The following is a 25,560-nucleotide window of genomic DNA, read 5'->3' as shown; positions in this document are numbered from 1 at the left end:
AATCTGTTGGTATTGAAGATCTCAAGTTTGGCAGAGCTGTGGAAGTTGCTCAGAAGAGAAACTTCGGTGACTAGGTCTGGATGGCCCTTTTCCTACTTAATAGGAGAGCTTATCAACATTTCTGGCTTGTCCTCGATTGTTGGAAACTCAAGGTTTTCTTTCTGTTTTTGTTTATATCTATTGAAATCACTTTCAAGACAAGCCATTGAACATTATCACAACTTATTTGAGAAGTTGTTTATAAGAAATTTCCACAAGTTGGTGGCTGATAATTTATTATAGAGCCTTTTCATCACTGTTGCAAAATAGTTTAGTCAATTCTTGATTCTTTGTTTTAGGAGTAGTGGCAGTAAAAAAGTAATATAAAAATAATATTTACTTTGATGTTATATAAAACTTCAGCTGTAGGTTTATCTTGTCTACTGAATATTACATAGGCTAATATTAAATGAGTTTACTCTTTTTTTTCTAGTATATTTCAGTTGATGGAGGTGAAAGGTCATTACAAAATATGCCAGTGAATTGAGGAGTAAAGTCTGAGAGTAAACATTTGTGTTTAAAAATTCATGTGTTGGGGGGGCTTCCCTGGTGGCGCAGTGGTTGAGAGTCCGCCTGCCAATGCAGGGGACACGGGTTCGTGCCCCGGCCCGGGAGGATCCCACATGCCGCGGAGCGGCGAGGCCCGTGAGCCATGGCCGCTGAGCCTTCACGTCTGGAGCCTGTGCTCTGCAACGGGAGAGGCCACAGTGGTGAGAGGCCCGCGTACCACAAAAAAAAAAAAAAAAAAAAAAAAATTCATGTGTGGGGAATTCTAGTGGTTAGGATCCCATGCTCCCTCTGCAGGGGGTGCAGGTTCGAGCCCTAGTCGGGGAACTAAGACCCCATATGCTGCGTGGTGCGATCAAAAAAAAAGAAAAGTAAAAATTCACGTGTGGATAAATGATAATTCATATCATTTTTAATAAGTGAAATCAGTAGCAAAGAAGCTGAAGCTTTTGTAATTAGATACTCAGAGTTTTTAGAGTGGGTTCTTTCATGAGGATGATGGTGATAGGTGTTAAATTTTTTTTCTGTTTTGTTTCAGAAAAATCAGACATGATGCCAGGTTGCCCCTTTATCCATATAATCCGAAAGAATGAGGATGTTTACTCTCAAATCCTGAGAAAACTCTTCAATGAATCCCATGGGATCTTTGTGGGCCTCCAGAGAATTGAAGAAGAGTTGACTGGAAAATCCAGAAAAACTCAGTAAGTAGGCTGCTGATAGGTGCTGCAGCCCAGAGCTGAATTGTGGGAAACCGCATGAAATGCGTCCTTATCCTTTTGCATGATGGATGGCTCTCCTGGAGAAATCAGGGACTCCTGGTTCTAGTTTGTGTCCTCTTTAGTGGACAGTATAAATGGGCATGGATGGAAATGTCTTACAGAGAATGTGCGAGTGGCTGCTGATTGACTTGCTGGCTGCTGCTTTGTTTATATTCCTACTTCACTTACCCTCCAAAGAATAAAATTTAAGCCAGACAAGCACCTGAGAGTCATTGAATGAGGTTCCACTCTTGGGAGTTTTGTTTTGTCTTTAAAGAATTATTTTTAAAGCATTTTTTTTGTGAAGAGACCAGAAAACTTGTATTATTTATAGACTAGAATTGTTTGGAGTGTGGTTCATGAGTTAACTGCATCAGGGTCAGGTACTTGTTTAGGCCCCACCTCATATCACCACAGTTTCTAGGGGTGGATCCTAAAATCTCTAGGTGAGTCTTAAGCACAGTGGATTTTGAGAACCCCTGTGTTAGGTTTTTCTTAGAGTCCATTCGTACGGTTAGGGAATGGACAGTGTTGGTATCTGTATTGAAAACAACAACAACAAAAAGACAGTTTTTTCCCTCCTGTGTTTTCCTCACAACACTTCTGACACCAGATGTCTGGGATTTTTCCCCCACCAAGCAATTCTCTGAAACAAGCTGGGTATCCTACAATTCAACTCAATTCTAACACTGTCTACTTGGAGATAACATCAGATTCCATAAATTAAGGGCTCAGTCCCACAAAACTGTCCCCCATTCGGATGCCAGTCACAAATAGTGGGTCCCCAGGTTACCCACAGCTTCTGGCCAACTTGGCTATAAATCAGAGGTTCCCATGACCACCTTAGGTTTGATTAATTTGCTGGAGCAGCTCACAGAACTCAAGGAAACACATTTACCAGTTCGTTAAAGGATATGAGAAAGGACACAGAAAAACAGCCGGATGATGTATGTGGGGCATGGTCTGGAAGGGTCCCAAGTGCAGGAACCTCTGTCTCTCTGGAGCTGGGTTGTGTCACCATCTTGGTACATGGATGTGTTAACCTACCTGGAAGCTCTCCAAACCCCATGCTATTGAGATTTTATGGAATCTTCCTCATGTAGGCATGATCAATTATTATCTCCATTTCCAGCCCTCTCCCCTCTCTAGAGAAGTCAGGGACAGGGCTGAAAATTTCAAGTTTCTAATTACGACTTGGTCTTTCTTGTGACCAGCCCTCATCCAGGAGCCACCCAGATTTGGAACAAAAGATGCTTCTAGCACTCTTATCACTTAGGAATTTTCAAAGATTTTAGGAGCTGTGGGTCACGGACTGGGGACGAAGACCAGTTTTAATTTTTTTTTTTTTTTTTAACTTTTTGGCTGCATTGCACAGCATGGGGGATCTTAGTTCCCCAACCAGGGATCGAGCCCTCACCCCCTGCAGGAAGTCCCGAAGACCAGTTTTATATGTCTTATTTTTAACCACAGTGTCACAGTATTTCACTTCCTTGATAAGCATTTTACAAATAAATCACCCTGGAGGATACCCTGGTCAGCGCGCGCACGCGTGTGTGCATGCGTGTGTGTGTCTGTATGTCTATGTATGTGTCTGTATGTGAGAGATCACTGGTGACAAGAGGCTCTGGTACAGAATATTGATAACTCAGAGAAATCTATTGTGACTCCAAGGAAAAAATATGTCAGAAGTCCTGTAATTCCTGGAAGGCAGGGACCCCGTCTTATTTATGTGGTCCCTCTGTTCCCAGATCTCCTCGTGCGTCTATTCAGTAGGTGCTCTAAAATGTTTGCTGAATTAATAAATTAGTAAATATCCTACTGATGGTGGGATGGTAGCTCCTATTTTGTGCATGAGGGTCAGCATATTACCTTGTTTCTTGGCTGGGTGAGTTATTTATTTGGGCCTGAATCTTGACTGTGAAAGGGGGTAAGGAGTAGTGAGGATTAGGTGAGACAGTGTGTGCAAGTTGCTTCACCTCCTGCTGCCCCCATCGTAGCTTCTGTTCATCTTTATTTTTTGATTTTTTTTTTTTTGTGGTACGCGGGCCTCTCACTGTTGTGGCCTCTCCCGTTGCGGAGCATAGGCTCCAGACGCGCAGGCTCAGCGGCCATGGCTCACGGGCCCAGCCGCTCCGCGGCATGTGGGATCTTCCCGGACCGGGGCACGAACCCATGTCCCCTGCATTGGCAGGCGGACTCTCAACCACTGCGCCACCAGGGAAGCCCTTCTGTTCATCTTTAAATGGAGCCAGAAAGAAAAAAAAAAAAAAAATAAGAATGAAAATAAATGGAGCCAGTAGGTGGCCTTTAGGTTTCTTCATTTAGAACTAATGTTTCTTGCTAAGGATGTGCATATTGGTAACTAATAGCCAATTGCATTCTGTTTGTTTTGTTCTATTTCCTTTGTGTGTGCGTGTGTGTTTAGAGCATGATTTAGGCTTCTTTTTTAAAAGTTTTTAATTAATTAATTTATTATTTATTTTTGGCTGCGTTGGGTCTTTGTTGCTGTGCGCGGGCTTTCTCTAGTTGCGGCGAGCGGGGGCTACTCTTCGTTGTGGTGCAGTGGCTTCTCTTGTTGCGGACCATGGGCTCTAGGCGTGTGGGCTTCAGCAGTTGTGGCGTGTGGGCTCCAGAGTGCAGGCTTAGTAGTTGTGGCGCACAGGCTTAGGAGCTCCGTGGCATGTGGGATCTTCCCGGACCAGGGCTTGAACCCGTGTACCCTGCATTGGCAGGCGGATTCTTAACCACTTTGCCACCAGGGAAACCCCATGATTTAGGCTTTTTTTGCATCGTTTCCAAAACAAAGACCCAGACTGATAGACCTGTGAGGTCTCTTCTATCTCAAACAGCCTATGGTGATGATGGAGAGATGATGTTGTTGCCACCTGCTTAGTTGTAGAACCCTTTCTACCAAATTTTTTTTAAATTATTTTTTATTGGAGTATAGTTGCTTTACAATCTGCTATTTCCTTTTTGAAGAACTCTATTTTGAACTAATTTTAAACTTATAGAAAAGGTACAAAGATAGTAGATTTCTGTACGTCCCTTGCCAAGCTTCTCTAATGTTAATATCTTACATAACCACATTACTGGTATTTAAACCAGGAAACTTAAACATTGATGCAGTATGGGGCTTCCCTGGTGGCGCAGTGGTTAAGAATCTGCCTGCCAATGCAAGGGACATGGGTTCGAGCCCTGGTCCAGGAGGATCCCACATGCCGTGGAGCAACTAGGCCTGTGCATCACAACTACTGAGCCCACGTGCCACAACTACTGAAGCCTGCGCGCCTAGAGCCCGTGCTCCACAACAAGAGAAGCCGCGACAATGAGAAGCCCTTGCACCGAAACAAAGAGTAGCCCTTGCTCGCCACAATTAGAGAAAGCCCGCGCACAGCAATGAAGACCCAACACAGCCAAAAATAAAATTAATTTTTTAAAAAATTGATGCAGTATGATTAAGTGAAGACCTTATTTGAATTTCACTAAGTTTTCCACTAATGTCCTTTTTTCTCTTCTGCAGCCAAATGAGATTGCATTTAGTTTTTTTCTCCCTCATCTCTTTCATGACCTTGACACTTTTGAAAAATATTGACCAATTGTCTTGGAGACTGTCCCTCAAAACTGTCCTGGGTTTGTCTGGTGCTTTCTCTTGATTGGACAGAGGTTATGCATTTTTAGCAAGAATACCACAGAAATGGTGTGATATGTCCTTCTCAGTACATCGTATCATGAGATTCATGACGCTGAGGCCTTCTTATGTTGTTGTTGACCTTGATTGCGTGGTTAATGTGGTTTCTGTACTGTAAAGTTACCATCTTTCCCTGTGTAACTAATAAGTATTTGGGGGAGAAACCTTGCGACTATGCAAATCCCATTTCTCCTCAAATTTCAGCCACTAATTTTAGGGTCTGTCAGTGGGTCTCATTTGCAACTATTAATATCAGTGTGGACTCAAGGATATTTATTTTAGTCAGTGGGTTATGTGGTGTTTTACTTATTTTGTCACTCAAGTTGTTTCAGCTTTGGTCATTAGGAGCTCCTTCAAGTTGGCTCCTGTCTTTCAGCAACTTCTTATCTTTTTTTTTTTTTTATACTTTCTATCTTCACAAGATGTTCCTTACTTTCTATCACCACAAACTGTTCCAGGTTCGTCTTTTATGTCATTTCATTGTTTTTAGGTTGGTTCGAGTGAGTAAAAACTACCGATCAGTCATAAGAGCATGCCTGGAGGAAATGCACCAGCTTGCAAGTAAGGACTTTGTTTGTATGTGATAATAGTTGAAGGATTTATCTGGCTATAAATACGACAAGTTAAAATCTGATTGACATTCCAGTTCAAAACTCCTACTTTCCCATCTTACATAATCCTTAATTTTTTGGCAATTGTCTTGAGTACGTTTTTCAAATTAGAACATACTATGTTGACACATATGAGGCTGAAGGGCCAAATTCAAGATCTTCGATAATCACATTCCCAGTTCTTTGACCTTGGTGATTTAAAGTCATAATAACCACGAGAGCCATGTGACTCCTAGATGCTGGGTAGAGTCTTATATAACATGGTGGTGTCTACATTTGCTGTATTGTAGTTGAAAGAGCCATTTGTAATTTGAAGGCCTTGGTTTAAGATCATTCACCTACAACAGAGCTGTGACGGCTTTTTCAAAAAATCTATAGTGAAAATGGATGGTCTTAGAAGGCACAAGCCACAGTACTTATATGTGAAGCTATAACAGTAAGACTAAAGTTTTAGTGCTCACTTAAAATGTCTTGTGTTTTGTTAGTTGCTGGTAAAGATCCAGCCAGTGACCGCCAGTTTAGCATCCAGGTAAGGGGTTTTTGTTGTACTGGTACCTCCTTTATGTCCAGCTACATCCTCAGCACCCACCTGCAGTGGCATTGCAATCACTGGTTTTGCAGAAGTCTCTCTTTCCAGGTAGATAGGCAACTCCTTGGGGTGGTAAGAATCATCTTGAACTTGCCAGTGCCCCCTTCAAGGCCTCGCACATTGGAACACAAGGATGTGCTTGGTAAATACTTGTATTAGTTTTCAACTCTTACGGGAAATATAAATCCTAACCACATTGTGTCACCTGAGATAGTGAGCTAAGCTTTTGGAATCCCTGGTTAGTCTCATAAACTGAACTCAGCTAATGAACCCAACGTTTTTAAGCTGCCGGTTGTTTAACTTTAGTTGGAAGATGACTTAAAGAATTCTCTTTCTTTGGTTAGAATTTTGATATTGTTCAAACTCAGTAGTGAATAGGGACTGGTGCATTATCTCTGTCATCAAAACATTTATTTTTCCTTACGGTTAAGGTATTCTGTGATTTTGCACAGAAGAATGATGGGGGAGGGAATACTGCATATTCCTAAGGGCAGGGTCCAGACCTGATTTATTTTGGTGTCTTATATTGGGTTTGTGTTTTTTTTTTTGGCCACGGCACATGGGATCTTGGTTCCCAGACCTGCGCCCCCTGCGTTGGAAGTGCGCAGTCTTAACCACTGGACCTCCAGGGAAGTCCCGGGTTTGCTTTTTAGTAGACTGTTTCCTAAATGTCAGTCCTTTGAATACCAACTTGACAATTTTTGCTGTATCTATATATTGTAATATTATTTAGTGAATATTTTTCTAAAAATCATCTCTCCCTTTACACTCAAAGCCTCTTCCTAAACCATAATATTCATCAAGATCATGGGTGTAATGAGCTAGTTATATTTTTCTAATTCACGTTAAACTAAAACCACAACAATTAAAATAGAAAATATTAGTCTGTGTCCCACCCCCTAAAATTCTCTCACTGGCTGCCTTGTGGGAAGCCCTGCCATAGGAATAGTCAGTAGATGTTGAGTTAATAAATGACCATGAGGTGTTTCAAGCTATCCTTTGTTTCTTTGCTTTAAGAAAAAACCTCAGGAATGTTTTCAGTCAAAACTTTGTCTCCATTTCTTCCTTAGGTCTCCAGTCTGTCAGCAATGGAGCTCATTTGGAACCTTTGTGAGATTCTTTTTATTGAAGTAGCCCCAGGTGAGCACAGAATCATCTTGTCACAACATCAAAGGTGTCCCCCTGCCCTTTTCTATGTTGTGATGAGTGTTTTGTTGCCTAGAATGCTCTTTTCATTGCTTTTCATCAACGTAACCATCAGAAAGTATTACATGATACCCAAAGAAGCCTGCTGTTTCGTCAGATACTGCAAAAAGAATCAGACAGTCTTCTGAAAATCTAAACTCTTAGGCAGGTGACCCCTGAAAAATACCAAGAAAACAATATTAAACTAGCGTGCGAAAGGGGTGGTCGATATTTATATCATGGACTGGTCAAGCTTAAGAAAGTTTTAGGAGAAGCTAGGGGAGGGGCGTGGCACAGGTTCTTCCTTAGCCTCTGAAGGAACCAACCCTTCCAACACATTAGTCTCAGACTTTTAGCCTCCTGAAATGTGAGACAATACATTTCTGTTGTTTAAAATTTTAAAAAGGAAAAAGGTTTTACGGATATGAAGAGGAATTAGGTGGTAGGCGGCAAAGTCACTTTGACAATTCTTTCACTAGTGATTGGGGCAGGGGCAACCCTACAAGTTAATGGTCCACTCCGAATTATTCTGTTGATCTTGAATTAAATTGTGGTCAGTACGGTATCCTGGCTTGAGTGGGCTCTCTGTGGAGGTGCTACAGGCTTTTTTGCGTTCTTTTATGGTTTATGTTTACTGTTATTTATAAACGTGTATTGATAGTCTCTTTGCAGTCATAGCTTTTTATTCATACTCCTGCTAAAGCATGGAGCAACTTGAAATTAAAATTAGTTGTTTATGTGCCCGCCTCCTCCAGTAGATTTTGAGGGCTGTCGCTATGTTTTTATCATTGTTGCATACCTGGCACCAGTCCCTATATGGCCATGACTTACATAGCCAGTGAGTATTGCGTAGTTCTGAAGAATCTGAGGGGTGGTGGGGTGGTGAGGTCTGGGTCTCATGTCCAACCCTTCCCACGAGTCAGTGAAAGGTGGAGCTGCCTGGCCAGAGGAAGCATTCCATAAAAGTCCATTTGCTAGCTCAGCCCTTTATTCAGGACCACATGTGTGCTCACTTAAGAGGGATAAAACACTTCCTACATAGTCAGCTCGTGTGTCCTACGTTGTCTGTACTTTGGGAAAGTGGAATTTATTGCTTTTGTGTGTGACGAGAGTTTTTCCTTCCAGCCGGCCCTCTTCTCCTTCACCTCCTTGACTGGGTCCAACTGCATGTGTGTGAGGTGGACAGTTTGTCGGCAGATGTTCTGGGCAGTGAGAATCCAAGCAAACACGAGAGATTCTGGAACTTGGTAAGATCCTCATGCAGGCTGGGCCTCCCTGCCTTCCACCTTATATTCTGTTTTCCCTGTGCTCACAGGCAGGCCTGAGGGTTTGCCTGCTGACCCTGTGTGCACTTGGTTCTTTGAGTCTGCAATTACGGAGACGTGCTTAGGTCTTTTTTCTTCCCTGCTCCGTGGGAGAGGTTTTGTTTTTTTTCCTTTTTAATGAATTTATTTATTTAATTAATTTATTTTTGGCTGTGTTGGGTCTTTGTTGCTGTGCCCGGGCTTTCTCTAGTTGCGGTGAGCAGGGGCTACTCTTCGTTGCGGTGCGTGGGCTTCTCATTGCGGTGGCTTCTCTTGTTGCGGAGCATGGGCTCTAGATGCGTGGGCTTCGTTGCTCCGCGGCATGTGGGATCTTCCCGGGCCAGGGCTCGAACCCATGTCCCCTGCATTGGCAGGCGGATTCTTAACCACTGCAGCACCAGGGAAGCCCTGTGGGAGAGTTTTGAACTAAGTTATCATGTAAGAAAAATAATGCTTTGTAGACTTTGCAGTGAGAAGGGAATTTTGATTTCTTTGTGGATCTAAGGGTTAGAAAGCATGAAGATAATACAAAACCAATGGATAGCTGCTGGGGTAGGGGTTTGATATAAATGAGCATGAGAGTTGTTTTGAGGTGATAGAAATGTTCTAATAACTGGATTATGGTGATGGTGCACAACTTTGGGAACTCACTAAAATTCATCAAATTATACACTTAAACAGGTGAATATTTATAATGTATAAATTGTAACTCAGTAAAGCTATTAAAAACAAAGACCTTGGGACTTCCCTGGTGGCGCAGTGGCTAAGACTCGGTGCTACCAACGCAAGGGGCCTGGGTTTGATCCCTGGTCAGGGAACTAGGTCCCACACGTGTGCCGCAACTAAAGATTCTGAATGCCACAACTAAAGAGCCTGTATTGCCATAACGAAGATCCTGCGAGCTGCAACTCAGACCTGGCACAGCCTAAATAAATAAATAAATATTTAAAAAGCAAAAACGAAACAAAGACATTGATGATCCCAGAGTCACTTTGGATTATCACTTTGAAAGTCAGCCTGTGTGTATGTATTCTCTTTCTGTGAGAGCAGTACTTTCCCAGTCACCTCTACCGACCTGTGATGCAATTGGGAGGGAGCAGGGAGGAGGTTGCTGGTTGACTTGAATAATGGAGACTTACAAAATCTGAAATTCAAGTAAGGAGTTGTCACCTTCGAGGCTGTTCCTGGGCCTTTTGGTGCCAGGAGATCTGTGCAGGTAATGGGGAGAGACTTTGCTCAGAAATCATTGGGCCTAGATTTTGAGTCTCTGATTCATTCACTGAGTATTTATTGAGTGCTACTGTTTGCAGGCACTGCAGAAACAACCATGAGCAAAGAGGGCAATGATTCCTGCCCTTACGGAGCTTACATCCTGGGTGAGGAGACAGGAGATAAATACAGAAACAAGTCGAACATGTAGCATGTGTAAAAGTGAAGTGCTGTGGAGAGAAATAAAGCAAGGGAGGGGAATCGGGAGTGCTAGAGTAGGGGTGTCAAGGAAGGCCTCCCTTGTGGGGTGACATGTGAGCAGAGACCTGAAGAAGGCGAGGAGGGGTAAGGGCTTTAGCTTTTAGAGAGGCAGCGTAGCTGAGTGGTAAGAACATGGCCTGTGGTGCCAAACTGCCCGGGTTAGCATCCCAGCTCTGCCTCTTACCAGCTGTGAGCTCTTGAATGAGCTACTTAACAGCCTTTAGTTCCCTCCTCTGTACCATGGAGATAATAACAACACCTGCCCCACATGGCTGCTATGATTAAATTCGTTGAAGGGCATAAATGTATGAGCTAGTTGATGGGCAAGGTTAGAGCTCCCATTTTACTCCTGAGTCAGATGGGGTGACGGGGACCTTGGAGAGTCAGGCGAAGGAGCACTGTGATCTAACTTACGTTTTCAAAGGGTCCTCTGGCCACACTGCTGAGAGCAGAGCAAAGGCAGAGCAGAGAGACCAGTTTGGAGGCTGAGGTCCTAAACCAGGCAGAGGTGGCAACTTGGACAAGGGTAGGAGCTGAGCGCAGGAGATGGTGAGAAGTGACTTGATTCTGGGTACAATTTAAAGATACAGTGGTAGGATTTGCTAATGGATTGGATGTGTAAGAAATAGAAGAATGTGGGTTGGTGAGTTGGAGGTGCCCGGGTGTTTACTGTCAGGCATGTTAAACAAGATGCCTAGGAGAGCCACGTGGAGACATTGACTGGCAGTAGGATATACGCGTCTGGAATTCAGAGAAGGAAGTCCAGGCTAGAGAGAGGAATTAGGGACTTGTCAGGTTATATATCCTTGGCTTTTCTGAGCGTGGCTTAATGGAAGAACTTTTACTGTGTATGTTTTACGTATATACTTGCATGTATATAATGTTGATTCTCATTATTCATGATAGTTATGGTCTATAAAGTTGCCTGGAACCCTGAGCTCTCGATTACTGAGCCATCGCTCTTTGTAGGGGAATTACAGGGTTCTTTCGAGCCTCTGGTCACAACATTTTTGTCCGCTGATCAATTTATAATCTTGTGTATGTTTGTGTTTCAAGACACCTTATTTAATATGTATTATTGATTTATTAAAATTGAACTCATGGCCAGCAGCACTATAATCCTTGCCTGAATGAACACGTATATCTAACACGTATGTTCTCTTTCCTTATCTGACACATACATTCTCTGTATGGCATGTCATAGCCTCCTTTGCAGTTAGGAATCGGGCAGCACTTCAGCACAACGCTTGGGGGCCCAACAGAAAGCACAAAAATGCAAAAAATGTGGCACTAATCGCCAGAAAGACACTAATTTAGTGTAAGAGCTGGTACCAGAATGTAGAGTGCCGCCTCGTTCAGCCTCAGCTGGGAATGTGCACATCAGGTGACTCAAATTTTTTGCCCCTCTGCACATGTCCACAGATGATGGTGAAAGCACCTCGGATATTGACTTTGGGGTTACAAATAAGTTTTAGCAGGTAGCCATATTCACAAATATGGAATCTGAATAGAAAGGATCGACTGTATTTATACTGAGCGTTTGTATATATACGTATATGTATTTGAACTGAAACGTTTATGAGCCAATACTTTATTTGATGCACTCTGGTATTTTTTATTTTCTATTTTATTTATTTTTTAAAAGTTGGTCATAACCTACAATGGGTTACAACGTGCAGTTTGAAAAGCATGGTATAGGTTAAAACTGGGAGCTTGGATGAACTGGATTACCTCTGGAGGGAGGGGACCATCACGTTTCTCCAAGGCTAGGAAGCCAGTGTGGGCTAAGGGGAGTGGCTTCCGAGCCTCCGTGAATGCTTGTGTTCTTGGGTACCCTCCCAGGTGACCGTCTTGGTGCTGCAGGGCCGGCTGGATGAGGCCCGACAGATGCTCTCCAAGGAAGCCAACACCAGCCCCACCTCTGCAGGCATGTGCCGAATCCTTGGGGACCTGATGCGGACCATGCCTGTTCTCAGCGTATGTGCGAGTAGCCCTGCTCTTCTGGGTCGTGGAGGTGGGTTCATTCAATGAGTGTAAGGGGTTTGTGCGGTGATGGCATCTCTCTGCGTCTCTTCCGGTAGCCTGGTAACACTCAGACACTAACGGAGCTGGAGCTGAAGTGGCAGCACTGGCACGAGGGATGTGAGCGGCACCTCCAGGACGGCACGTTCGCCTCCAGTCCTCACCTCGAGTCTCTCTGCAAGGTCTGTGGGAAGCAAGTCCAGGCCAGGGTCCAAGTTGGCTTCCCCCGGGGGCTGTGGCATCCAGTGCAGCAACGACATGTCCTCCTGAGACAGGGCTGTTCATTGGCTCTGAGGGAAGGAGAGAGCTTTCCAACCAGATGCTCCAGTCGAGGTCAGGAGCATTATCGGGAAGTCACCCCCAAACCTAAGGGAAAGCATCTCTCTTCTCAGATCATGCTGGGAGATGAAGCTGCGCTGTTGGAGCAGAAGGAGCTTCTGAGTAACTGGTATCATTTCCTAGTGACCCGGCTCCTGTACTCTCACCCCACAGTAAAACCCATGGACCTGCACTTCTATGCCCAGGTGAGTCTGAGCTCCGTGGGGTGGGGGTGGGGAGTAGGGCTCCTGGGGGCTCTGCTCCCTGCTGGGTCGTTTTCACCGTGTGGCCTCATTGAGTTGAACCTCCCTGGAGAACAGGCAGGACCTTTCCTCTGGCCCCTTCTTGAAGGACCCCATCACCCTGCTCCAGTGTTCCCTATGCAGCAGCGCTGCCTGCCCCCCTGGGTCTCTGCTTCCATCTGGCGACTGAATGGGTCACCACCTTTCCACAGTCCAGCCTTGACCTGTTTCTGGGAGGTGAGAGCAGCCCAGAACCCCTGGACAACATTTTGATGGCAGCCTTCGAGTTTGACATCCACCAAGTGATCAAGGAGTGCAGGTAGGCCCTGCTGCACCATCACCATCCTAACCCTCTTAGGTGCGCAGTTCAGTGAAGTGCATTCGCAGTGTTGTGCAGCCAGCACTGCCGTCCTTTTCTAGGATGTCCTGTTCCTTCTTGTTGGTGTCTTAACCTTCTTGCCACATTAGGTAGACAGTGGCTTCTCTCTGGACAAGCTTGGGGGCCTTCCTGAGGCTGGAGGGCTAACGTGTCTATAACAGTTTGCATTTCAGGGATGTTTACTTAAAATAAAGTTGCAGGAAATTACTTTGATATTTAAAATCCGGAAACAGCCAGCAGACTTATTTCTTGGAACCTGATGGACATGCAGCCACCTTAAGGGACTTCTCAACAGTCTCACTCTGGTGAGCCAAGAGCCACCACACCGTTGGGCTCCCGGCTGGGTCTGTTCAGAGCAGGGATTCTGTATCAGCCCTCTCCCCAGACCTTTCCCCGAACCTTCAGCAAGGCAGGAAAGGGAATGTGAAACTGAATCCAAGGTAAAGCTTTCCAGAAATTCCCATGTGTAGTAAGTCAGAAAGAATGTACCCTCTCTTCTTGTCCAGCCCAGAAAAGTAGGTGTTGCACCAAAGACTTGGAGAAGGGAGAAGGTTGGGAACTGGAGCAGATGGCCTTGCTCGCGTATCGGATTCACCGACTTCGACTGGATCTTTGTTAGTAGATCTGGGCGGTGGGAAGGTCTTACCCCCTACCTTACTCTTGCTGTTTGGCCGAAAGCAAGCCAGGGCTTCAGGAAAATGACGTTAGATTTGGAGAAAGGAAAAGGGGCTTTGTGTCAGTATTTTTTGCACAAACCTGTGAAATAGGGACTTTAGTGGAGCTGGAAGATGACTTACAGAACTCAGCTGATGGTGGCTGGCGGCCAGCATGGCATCTGCATGGAGGGTTAGTGAGAGTAACTCGCAGAGGCGCTCGCGCATCGTTATTTGGCTTTGTCAGGGACTCTGCCTATAATTTGAAGTAATAGGCATTCCTGAATATGTTGTCTAAACAGCAGTGGGTTATTTCTTCCAGGGCTTCCTTCATAAGCCACATCTGGATTTTTAAGATCAAAACAGATTTGAACAGAGCAAGGAGGAGGGACAATAAAAAGGGAAAATACCTTGTTCTTTTAAGTGGCAGTAGAAGGAAAAGATAAGGACATGCCAATGAAGAGGAGTGGCTTTTATGAACGCCACAGAAAACGGCATCACTCTTATGCCAGTTGAGGAAGGGTAAGGCTTGCAGCCCCTCAGTCTGGGTGTCTCTTGCTCCGGCAAGCAGGAAAGGATCTGAGGTACTTCTGTTAGCTGTGAATCTAGGAGTTTGGGTTTTTCTGATCGGGAAGCTACTTCCTACCCTATTCTGAAAGAGGCACTGAAAAGCAAATCCCGGGACCTCATCCACGAATTGGAAGAAGGGCTGAAGTACCTTCAGAGAGAGTAGCACAGTTTTAGACATAATGCCCTCTTGGATGGGGAAGGGTTGGATCTGGGGTCTCGTGAACACCTGCTTTCTCACGTGTTGTACCAGTCAGGCCCAAGCTCGATTCCCAGGGAAGAGGGCTGTGTCTGTCTGGGGTTGGGCCAGTGGGCTGGTGGTATAGGAAAGCCTTGCTGCTTTGGGTGTGATGTCAGCTGGGTTCCTGACTACCCTGTGAAAGGGGAATGAGGGGAATCCTTTCTCAAGGCGCTAGAAGGGAGCTTTCTGTAGGGGCACCTGATTACCCCCATGTCAACTATGCCAGGCCCTAAGGGGCAGAGAGGGATCCTGAAGCAGAGCATAGAGGCCCGTGGAGGCCACAGTTCATCAGCCCCTGCTGAAGGGCCACGTGTTTGCCTGTTATCCCCACAGCTGAAAGGAGAAGTTGGGAATCCTCCAAGGGTTCGTTTCTTCCCCTCTGGTTTGCAGCTGCTAGTTCTTGCTGTCCAGCAAAAGGAAAACAGGAACTGGTACACACTCCACAGGGAGCTAGGCAAGATGGCATCTTCCTGGTGCTCTTAAAGTCCTCCAGAAGTATCGAACTAAAAGGAAATAGGTCTTCCTTCAAAAACTAAGAAGAGATCCAGTTTAATGTTTGCCTAATCTAGAATCTTCTTGTCAGACCTTTGGCCCAGCCCATTACCTTGGCTTCAGGGTAGAGCGGTGTGTACAGACCCTTACGCTCTATTCATAGAAGAAGGTCCACAGCCACCAGATCTTGGCTGGTCAGAGGCAGTGGTTGCTGCAGAGCCACCAGAAAAGCAGGACATGGGGTTGGCATGAGGGGGTGACAGCAGCCCCAGTGCAGGGCAAACAGTCCATTGGAGGGTTACAGTTGTTAACCCAGGGTAGGGCCTTCACTATAGGCCTTCGCGGGTCTTCCCGGCTCCAGAGTTCTCCCTTTTCCAGCAGAGGCCACCCCAGAGCAGCTAATTTAAGTCTTCCCTGAACATCTTTGACCAGTGAGCTTGTTCACTTGTTCCATTTAGAGCCTGCATTCAGAATTCTCCATTTTATATGTGTGTGAACATCCAAAACCTGTGTTGTTCAGACTTGCACAAGACCCTGGTGTCCGTTTTCATTTAGCACTTCTTCCAGTCTCAGTCACTCAAGCCTTTTCATTAGTTCTTGGCCTCAGTGGTCGTTTACCAAAGTCCATACGGTTTACTGAGTTCTTAAGCACTAACCAGTCTATTGGTAAGTCCTATTAGCTCAACTTGAAAACATATCTTGGGGCTCCCCTGGTGGCACGGTGGTTAAGAATCCGCCTGCCAATGCAGGGGACATGGGTTCAAGCCCTGGTCCGGGAAGATCCCACATGCCGTGGAGCAACTAAGCCCATGCGCCTCTGCCTGCACTCTAGAGCCCGCAAGCCACAACTACCAAGCCCACGTGCCACGACTACTGAAGCCCGCGCACCTAGAGTCTGTGCTCTGCAACAAGAGAAGCCACCGCAATGAGAAGCTGGCACCACAACGAGGAGTAGCCCCCGCTCGCCACAACTAGAGAAAGCCCAACGAACACCCAACGCAGCCAAAAATAAATAAATAAGTAAATACATTTATTTTTTAGAAAAACAGCCATATATCTCACAACCAGCTACTTCTTGCTCCCTCCCCAGCCACTGGCATGGCCCAGCACCATCACTGTTACCCTGAACTGTTTTTTTTTAAATAAATTTATTTATGTATTTATTTTTGGCTGCATTGGGTCTTCGTTGCTGTGTGCGGGCTTCATCTAGATGTGGCGAGCGGGGGCTACTCTTGGTTGTGGTGCAGTGGCTTCTCGTTGTGGAGCACAGGCTTCAGTAGTTGTGGCACGCGGGCTCAGTAGTTGTGGCTCGCGGGCTCAGTAGTTGTGGATCGTGGGCTCTAGAGCGCAGGCTCACTCGTTGCGGCACACAGGCCTAGTTGTTACGCGGCATGTGGGATCTTCCCAGGCCAGGGATTGAACCCGTGTAGCCTGCATTGGCAGATGGATTCCTAACCACTGTGCCACTGGGGAAGCCCTTCCCTGAACTGTTAACAGGTGGCCCCTTGCTGGCTTCCCACTATCACCTGTCTCTGTATTGTCCATCATCACAGAAGAGCCTAAGTAATCTTTTAAAACTTAAACCATGGGCTTCCCTGGTGGCGCAGCGGTTGAGAGTCCGCCTGCCGATGCAGGGGACACGGGTTTGTTCCCCGGTCCGGGAAGATCCCACATGCCGCGGAGCGGCTGGGCCCGTGAGCCATGGCCGCTGAGCCTGCGCGTCTGGAGCCTGTGCTCCACAACGGGAGAGGCCACAACAGTGAGAGGCCCGCGTACTGCAAAAAAAAAAAAAAAAAAACTTAAACCACGTCATTCTCCTGTTTACTGTCCCAGTGGTTTCTCATCACAAGGCCCTAAGTGAGCTGGCCTCCACCTGCCTTGAAGTTTGAGTCACACGGGCTTCATTCTGAAGTGGGAACGAGACAAGCTTACTTTCCACCGCTGAGCCTTCACACTGGCTGTTTCCTCTATTTCAGGAATGCTCCTTTCCCTTGTCTTCCTCTGGCAGGTTCCTTCTCATCCTTCAGCCCTCTGCTCAGACAACCCTCATGACTAATTTTTCTACATAGAACTTATTCTAGGAGGGGTGGGGGATGTGCGTGATTTTATATGTGAGGAGGCAGCTTGTTTTTACATCTTCTCAGTTTACACTTTCTCACCTTATATGATATTTTATTCTTAGGACTGGTCATTTCTGATTTCATCTATTATATTTGAATTTTTCATAACTCTGAAGATAGCTCCAGAATCTCAAAGCACTGTACTGACCATTATAATTCCTTCACTTTGACAATGAAGCAGAAGTTAAAAGAAGTGAAGTGGTCAGTCATTGAGTAGCAGGACTGGATTTGAACCAGTTTGCAGTGCTTTCCTGTGGACACAGCTGTGTAGCTGTTGGTAAGCAGTTTAAGTAGAGGACAAGTTAGTGTCAGCTTCAAGCTCAGGCTTACTGTTGTTTTATTTATATAGATACTGTTCAAAAATAATCTTTTTAAAGTAGTTTATGTCTGTTTTGCCACTTTTTTCTTGAAACAGTCCAGGTAGGCAAGAGGTACAATTACTCCATTTTATAGATGAAAGGGCTACAGAGAGGCGAGTGACCGACTGAGGGGCAGCCGTGAGGTCCAGTTGCCACACTTCGTTAAATCGCTCTCTAGTTAATGAAATAACAGTATTTTAAACTTTTAAATTATCGGGACTTCCCTGGTGGCGCAGTGGTTAAGACTCCACGCTGCCAGTGCTGGGGGCCCAGCTTCGATTCCTGGTCAGGGAACTAGATCCTACATGCATGCCGCAACTGAGACCTGGCGCAACCAAGTAAAAAAAAACTTGATACGTAAAGGACCTATGATGAAATTAGAACAGTTAAGAGAACAAACGTCCAGCGAGTCAGGGTTTGTTTAGGGGCCTGTCATAAAGAGATACCGGATTTATTGGGACTCTTGTCTAAAAAGGACAAAATCAAGAAGGAACGCAGCAGAATTACAAAATTACGAAAGTCATCGTTAAAGGCAATCCTGGACCGAGGAAGCACCCTGTAAGAATTTGAGCAAAGGGGGTTCCCTGTTGGCCTAGTGGTCAGGGTTCTGGGGCTTTCACTGGGTTCACTCCCTGGTCGGGGAACTGAGATCCCTCGAGCGGAGAGGCACAGCCAGCAGCAACAACAAAACGCACTGGAGCGTGATGCTTTGTATAGCATGTGTGCACTTACACAGCTTAGTGTTCGAAGGTGGTAGTAGAAATACAAGCGTTTTTGAGAATTGGCTTAGTTTTTTGAATGTCAGATACATATGCATAGCTGTTAGTAAAGCTGGAATGTATCTAACATGAAATTTAGGGAGGCCAAATGACATTCCATAATGATGGAATTCTGGAGCAGATGAAGTATCGTAGTATCCGTATCCCTGAGATCAAGGCAAAAGTTTTAAACATTTATCCAGTAATTCAGTGTAAACCAATCCCCATTCTTTTGATATCCTGAAAGCAGAACTGTTTACCTTAGTGAATGATTACGCCTGGGACAGTGTATTGCCTTGGTCTGCTCCCTCCACTTTACTTGGGGTTGATCTTGCCTTACAGAAAGGAACCATTAAAGCTTCTTTTCCCTCCCCCAAGATTTAAAAAATAGTCAGGCATTATATACAGATACAGGAAGGCCTACACCAAGTAACAAATGAAAAATACAACTCAAATGATGTACGCACACTGACAGCAAGTGCATAGTCTACTCTATACAGAATGATGCTAGAGAGTTCACAAAAGTTGGTGATGTAAAAAATTTAATCAGGGCTTCCCTGGTGGCGCAGTGGTTGAGAGTCCGCCTGCCGATGCAGGGGACGCGGGTTCGTGCCCCGGTCCGGGAAGATCCCACATGCCGCGGAGCGGCTGGGCCCGTGAGCCATGGCCGCTGAGCCTGCGCTCTACAACGGGAGAGGCCACAACAGTGAGAGGCCCGCGTACTGCAAAAAAAAAAAAAAAAAATTATAAAAAAAAAATTCAATCAGACCTTCAGAGGGCCTTAGGAAATGTCATTTCTAACAAGGGCTACAGATGATTCTAGGTTTTGATTAAAATGTGGTTTGGGGAAGGACTTCTGACTTTCCATTATGTGTCAGATTATATATCCAATAAAATCAAATTACAAATCATGTAACCGAACAAAAAATAATTTCTTTATACAAAGTAGTAATAGATAACAAAGTTAATAGATAACACAAGATGGTTTTTTAAGTGACATCCTAATATATATAGTTGTGTTCATAAAGTGCACTAATCAAAACTATGAAACAGAAAAATTAACAGCAAATTCCAGTACAAAAGAAAATGTTCTTTTGAATTCCATGTTTCATTAAGAATCAAAACCCACCAATCTTTCAGTCCTTTTCTATTTTTTTATTCTTTCCCCCACCACCGGCCGCGTGGCATGGCATGCGGATCATAGTTCCCCGACCAGGGATTGAACCCGTGCCCCCTGCTTTGGAAGTGCGGAGTCTTAACCACTGGACCGCCAGGGAAGTCCCTTTCAGTCCTTTTCTTATATGTTATTCTGTGTCCGCAATTCCTATATCTAATTGGGTTCCTGGATGTTTTTTCATTTTCTGTGTGACGTTCTCCATTGAAATGTATCATCGGCTGCTGCTGTGGGGGTTGAATGTCCTTCTCAGTGTCTGTTACTAGTCCCCACCTAGTGGGCAGAAACTTCTCAGTCTGTGCTTCCAGACAGATTCCAGCTTGCCTCTGTCCCTGCCATCCTTTTTAAGCAAAAGACATGTGGGGTTCCTGCTTATGCTCCACTCGTGTGGGCCATGCCCTCTCATCCTGACTTTGAATCTGGCCTTGTGTCTGAACCTGTAGCATCGCCCTGAGCAACTGGTGGTTTGTGGCCCATCTGACAGACCTGCTGGATCACTGCAAACTCCTCCAGTCGCACAACCTCTAGTAAGTACGCCATGGCCATGCCAACCCTCTTCTTGCCGCCATCCAGGCTCTTGAGGGTGGGTTGAACCGAGTGCCTAGAAGGGAGGCTGGGCTGCCGAAGGGGGCCCTGAATAGAGCAGGCCCAGAGTCCTGGTCCCATGTTATGCTTTATTCCAGCTTTGGATCCAACATGAGAGAGTTCCTCTTGCTGGAATACGCCTCAGGACTCTTTGCTCATCACAGGTAGGACGGCCCCAAGGGGGTGGGGTGGCAGCGGGGTGCTCTTCAGCAGGCGGCTGCTGCCAGTGGAGCTTGGACTGTGTTCTCTCCCGTCTGGTTCCCTGAAGGCTACAAGGTCCAGGGGAGGAGCCGCCTTGGGTGCTAACTCCCAAGCCCCAGGCCCTCACGTCTGTCCTCCTTGGACCTGTGCAGCCTGTGGCAGCTGGGGGTGGATTACTTTGACTACTGCCCTGAGCTGGGCCGAGTTTCCTTGGAGCTGCATATTGAGCGGATCCCTCTGAGCACAGAGCAGAAAGCCCTCAAGGTGCTGCGGGTTTGCGAGCAGCGGCAGATGACTGAGCAAGGTGAGTTGGCTGTCCTCCCAGCGTACCCTCTATGCTCATGCCGTGTGAGCCAGCCTGGAGAGCGTCTGGGCACTGGGTGCCAGGAGGTAAACCAAAACACAGGAAAGTCATTGTGGAGGGACAAAGAGCTAGGGATCCGTTGGCACCTAGAAGCAGTCGAGCCCATTGCCTGGTTATAAAGGTCCTGATCCACTCTTTCATGCATTCGCCAGAGGTCAGGCTGGGGCAGGTGCGAGGTGACTTGTCCCAGGTGGGTTGCTGTTGCTGGCTAAGGCTGGCTGGGTGGGGAAGCAGGACCGGAGGTGGCTCAGGGAGAGCACAGGGAGGGAACGATGCTGATGGTGGCCCCTTCTCCTCCCCCTCAGCGTCAAATGATAAAAACCTAAGTTGTTGTTCTTCCCAGAGGCATTGCATGTTTATGACCGTCTCTGAAAGCATATAGCATTCAAGACCCAAAGGATGGTAGCATTTTCAGCATGTGGACAGATAATGGAGGCGCTGACCTGTGGGGAGCAATACAAAGATTTTTACCACCCCTGAAATGAAACCCACTCACAAAGCCAGTCCTGCCAGGAGACAATTTATAAACCTCGAAGTTCCTAGTTCTGCAGGCCAGACTGTATTTGCAGCCCACAGAGAAGCCGTGTAAAGCTCAGAGGAGCTGGGAAGCTGCTCCTATCCCAGCAGGTTCAGGAATGGAGTGATTTGTAGGGTGAAAGTTTCATCTTTACTGTTTTCCCTGCAAAGTTCGCAGCATTTGTAAGATCTTGGCCATGAAAGCTGTCCGCAACAATCGCCTGGGCTCCGCCCTCTCTTGGAGCATTCGAGCCAAAGATGCCGCCTTCGCCACGCTCGTCTCAGACAGGTGGGCTCAGTCTGTGTGTGCTTCCTGGGTACTGCCTGGGCAGTTGGGAGGCTGAGGAGGTGGGCCTGGGACTGCTGCTCTGACCTCTGGGCCGGGCCTTGTAGGTTCCTCAGGGATTACTGTGAGCGAGGCTGCTTTTCTGATTTGGATCTCATTGACAACCTGGGGCCAGCCATGATGCTCAGTGATCGACTGACGTTCCTGGGTGAGTCTCTCTGGGCTCTGTCCCCTGGACCTTCAGCACAGGTGGACAGTTATGGAGATTGGAGGGACTGTTCTAGGCTTCTCCAGTCTAAAACACATAGAACCCTGTGTGCCAGTCTCTGCAAAGGATATTTCTTGGTAACGTTTTATTTTCTGGTAATTTCAAGCTTAGAAGTTGTGAAAGTAGTGTAAAGAATAAGGAACTCCCATACGCACTTTATCCAGATTCACCAGTTATGTATACTTTGCCTCATTTGTTTTATTCTCTCAATCAGGTTGTTGGGGAACAGTCGGAAAATAAGTTGGAGATTTATATGGAGACTTTCTCCATAAATACCTGAGCACGTATTTGTTAAGAATAAGAACATTCTCTTATATAACCAGTTATGAAAATCAGGAGGCTCAACGTTGAGAGAATACTCTCATCTAATCCGTATCTGATTCCATCAGTTGTCCCAGTAACGTCCTTCACTTTGTCTCGGTTCATGCATTTAGTTTTCATGGCTCGTTAGTGCCTCTGCCTTTCTTGGTGCTTCCTTAATCTTGACATTTTTGAAGAGTCAGTGCAGCTCTCTTGTAGAATGTTCTCACTTGGGGATTATCCATGAGCAGCCTCAGATTGTATATTTGGGCAGGAATTCCACTGAGGTGATGTGTCCTCCTCAGTGTCGTCCCCTTATTGGTGGAGTTCACCTTGGTCACGTGTAAAGATTTTCCCTTTAACAATTTGTGGAGGGATACTTTGGGATTATTTAAATGTCTTGTTTCTCATCAAACTTTGACCCACTAGTTTTAGTAACTACCGGTGATTTTCTCACCTGCCAGTCCTTGTGTTTCATAGTTGGCATTCCACTGTATGGCAGGCTTCCTCTTCGTCCCCGTTTATTCTTTCATTTACATCAGTAATGGCCTTATGGGTTATTTTATTCAATCCGTTATATAATTCATGACTCTTGTTTATATTGATGCTTATATTCTCCCAGGTTTGGCTCTCTGGAACCCCTTTTTTTTTTTTGCAGTACGCGGGCCTCTCGCTGTTGTGGCCTCTCCCATTGCGGAGCACAGGCTCCGGACGCACAGGCTCAGCGGCCATGGCTCACGGGCCCAGCTGCTCCGCGGCATGTGGGATCTTCCCAGACCGGGGCACGAACCCATGTCCCCTGCATCGGCAGGTGGACTCCCAACCACTGCACCACCAGGGAAGCCCTGGAACCCCTTTTAAGCGTGTATTTTGAATCCTTTTGGTCTTGTTGGCCCATGAGCTTGGAGGCCACTCTGGAAGAGTTTCCTTGCTCTGTGGAAAGGCTGGCCTGGGGTCTCTTTTGTTTAGGGTCAGAGGTGACTTAGTGTGCTCTGCTCTCAACAGGAAAGTACCGCGAGTTCCACCGGTTATATGGGGAGAAGCGTTTCGTTGATGCTGCTTCTCTTCTCCTGTCGTTGATGACGTCCCAGATTGCCCCCCGTACTTTCTGGATGACACTACTAACAGATGCCTTGCCCCTTTTGGAACAGAAACAGGTACAGGTTGAGTCCACAGTGATCTTTTGTGCGTGTGCGCATGCATGCGTGTATTCCCCTATAGCGCCCACTCTGGATATCCATATCTACACAAGAAAAACTACTTAATTTGAAATGTGGCATCTGTCTACTGACAGTGCTCAGCCCAGGACCCTGACAAGAGCTGGGAGTGAGAATGGGGGGCTGCTCTACCCTCCCAGGGTTGCATACAGAAAGCACACTTCTCCAAGTGAGATACAGGAAAGGCTGTCTCGGCTTGAGCCCGTGCCCAAACCACTGCAGGCTTTGGCTGGGGAGCAGCTAAGCTAAGCAGCGTCTCTCCCCAGGTGATTTTTTCAGCAGAGCAAACATACGAGCTGATGAGATGTCTGGAGGACTTGACCTCAGGAAGACCAGTGCGTGGAGAGCCTGATGCCCAGCAACTCCAGGTCAGCTGAGCTTTTCCAGTTTGTTGGTACCACAATGGAGATGAGAAAAGGCTCCTTCTAGCTCAGGTGTACCCCCACCCCGAGATGTTGGCCCCTTACAAACTCACATGCCTCTTAAGATACCTCTTAACCTGTAACTGTGACACGCCAACTTATTTTAGGAGAAAATGGGGTGATTCTAGTGTTCTCGTCTGTTTTTTCTTTCCTGTCAGTCAGTCACAGTGGTCCTTTGCATGCAGCTCCATCTTTTAATATTGAGAACTTGCTGGAAGATACTACTGAATGTTGTATGCCTTTTATCTACCTTTGGATTAGAGAGTCTTGGGAACTATAAAGAAGGTAAACTTCCTGCTGTGCCTCATGCAGGCTCTTTGCTTTTAGGATGATGACGTAGAGACCACCAAGGTGGAAATGCTGAGACTTGCTCTTGCACGGAATCTTGCCCGGTCAATCATAAAAGAAGGCTCATTGGAAGGTTCCTGAGGCCAGCTCCAACATGTTATCTTTGTAAGGCAATGTATATACGTTTTTAAAAGAATAAATGTTTTCTTTTGCAAATAGAAGGCAAGTTCTTATAGAACTTACAGTTCTTACATCTAGGGAGTTTTTATCTACCACCACCGTAAACCTGAGGTAGCTGTCTTCGAGAAAAAGCCACCCCCAGAAGTTACGGTGAGTGCAGTGCCCTCCTGCTTGAAAGCAGAAACTTGAACAAGAGCATTCAGTGGTTTACTTGTGCTTCTGAAATTTGGCTTCACCTCACAATCATCTGTTAACTTTCCAGTTATCTTCTTTAAAAAAGAAAACGGTCTGGGAACCTTACCTTTCGGCAGCAGCCCTCAGGTGGTGCCAGCATAGCCACCTGTCTACATGTGGAGTTCGTAAGCGGCACCTTCCCCCACACTGGGGCGATTGGTGTCTGTATTAGGAGGATTCCAAATGGGGTGAAAATGGTTTATTTGACATGCAGCAGAACAAGGGCAGCAGTTGATATATCCAGTAGAGTTTTTTGTCACGAAGCAGTGACCTCAATAGTAACAAGTAACACTCATAAATAATTTGAAAGTCTGAAGCTTATAAAGGTACATTTCCATGTTGTAGTCCCACAGACCTTCCCAGGGCTGCAGCAGCCCGTCTCTGGAAAGCTCTTGGATTCATTCCTTAAGTAGTGAAATTGATTCACTTTTGACTGTCCTAGTGAAGCAGTGAAACCTGCTTGCCAACAGTGGGAGGGAAGGGGAGATGACCTCTATGTTGATGGAGGAGGCCTGGCAAGGAGCAGGGAGGGCTCAGGGAACATGGTTTGTGCCACCTTTCCCCAGAGATGGCTCTGAGCCTATCCAGCTGAGCTCAGGTGAGCTGTGCGCTCTTTCCCCAGCTGGTGGTTCTCACTCTGCTGTTGCCCCGTGAGGCCTAGAGTCCCCGGCCCAGTTCCATCCAGTGGGTGGAGAAGCTTGGGCTGAGCACTGTTGAAGCAATAGGGTCTGGTGGCTCGATTCAAGCAAGGCCCCTAATCTCACCACCTCCAGACCCAACATCTTGCTGACAGTGCCCCTGGGCGGCTGGGGACAGGGTTTCTGGGCAGCAGGTATGGACATAGAACTAGTGCAACGTGCCTGACCCTGAGGCCTCCTGTTCCCAATCAGTCATGTGCCACACCACAGGCCATCTGGTGGGAGGCAGGGGAGGCTGAAGCAGGAGGACACAGGGCGCTGGGAGTCGTCCTCCCCTTCAGAGGCGTGAAGGGCAGGACAGCAGTTTATTTCATGCGGAGCAAGAGGTAGTGAGTGAGTAGGATGGCCTGCTCCCGTAGCAGGAGGGACACTTCTCCCAGAAAGTGCTGAGGACCTGCTTCCGGAGGAAAACACTGGTTCTCTTCCATCTTTCCTTCCTATCTGCAGTTTAGGCTGCCATGAGGCCAAGTTCTACTGTTTCTAATAGCTTGAGTTGAGTTCCTCATCCTGCTGCGATGTCCATAG

At 46.4% G+C, this 25,560-nt stretch overlaps 1 protein-coding gene across 7 annotated transcripts in view; it reads left to right on the top strand.

Annotated features, from left to right (window-relative positions):
* The window catches only part of NUP85 (nucleoporin 85), a gene marked incomplete at its 3' end in the record, with an annotated part of 30,229 nt that extends 4,773 nt beyond the window's left edge, over positions 1-25,456 (top strand). For 6 of the 7 annotated variants that reach the window (XM_079906133.1, XM_079906129.1, XM_079906132.1 and 3 more), the window contains exons 3-19: positions 1,085-1,247; positions 5,483-5,553; positions 6,089-6,132; positions 7,263-7,332; positions 8,503-8,624; positions 11,994-12,128; positions 12,233-12,355; positions 12,566-12,697; positions 12,946-13,052; positions 19,920-20,003; positions 20,160-20,225; positions 20,415-20,566; positions 21,314-21,431; positions 21,536-21,636; positions 23,002-23,153; positions 23,480-23,581; positions 23,963-25,456. In XM_079906133.1, coding sequence (XP_079762259.1) covers positions 1,085-1,247; positions 5,483-5,553; positions 6,089-6,132; positions 7,263-7,332; positions 8,503-8,624; positions 11,994-12,128; positions 12,233-12,355; positions 12,566-12,697; positions 12,946-13,052; positions 19,920-20,003; positions 20,160-20,225; positions 20,415-20,566; positions 21,314-21,431; positions 21,536-21,636; positions 23,002-23,153; positions 23,480-23,581; positions 23,963-24,064 — 1,844 coding nt within the window. Of the gene's footprint in view, positions 1-1,084; positions 1,248-5,482; positions 5,554-6,088; positions 6,133-7,262; positions 7,333-8,502; positions 8,625-11,993; positions 12,129-12,232; positions 12,356-12,565; positions 12,698-12,945; positions 13,053-19,919; positions 20,004-20,159; positions 20,226-20,414; positions 20,567-21,313; positions 21,432-21,535; positions 21,637-23,001; positions 23,154-23,479; positions 23,591-23,962 lie in introns of those variants that run through there. The other variant, XM_079906131.1, reaches the window with a different exon arrangement.
* Positions 25,457-25,560: the final 104 nt, after the last annotated feature.

The sequence above is a fragment of the Stenella coeruleoalba genome (assembly GCF_951394435.1).
Source record: "Stenella coeruleoalba genome assembly, chromosome: 19".
NCBI classification, from domain to species: Eukaryota; Metazoa; Chordata; class Mammalia; order Artiodactyla; family Delphinidae; genus Stenella; species Stenella coeruleoalba.
This window is presented reverse-complemented; position numbering and strand designations above follow the sequence as displayed.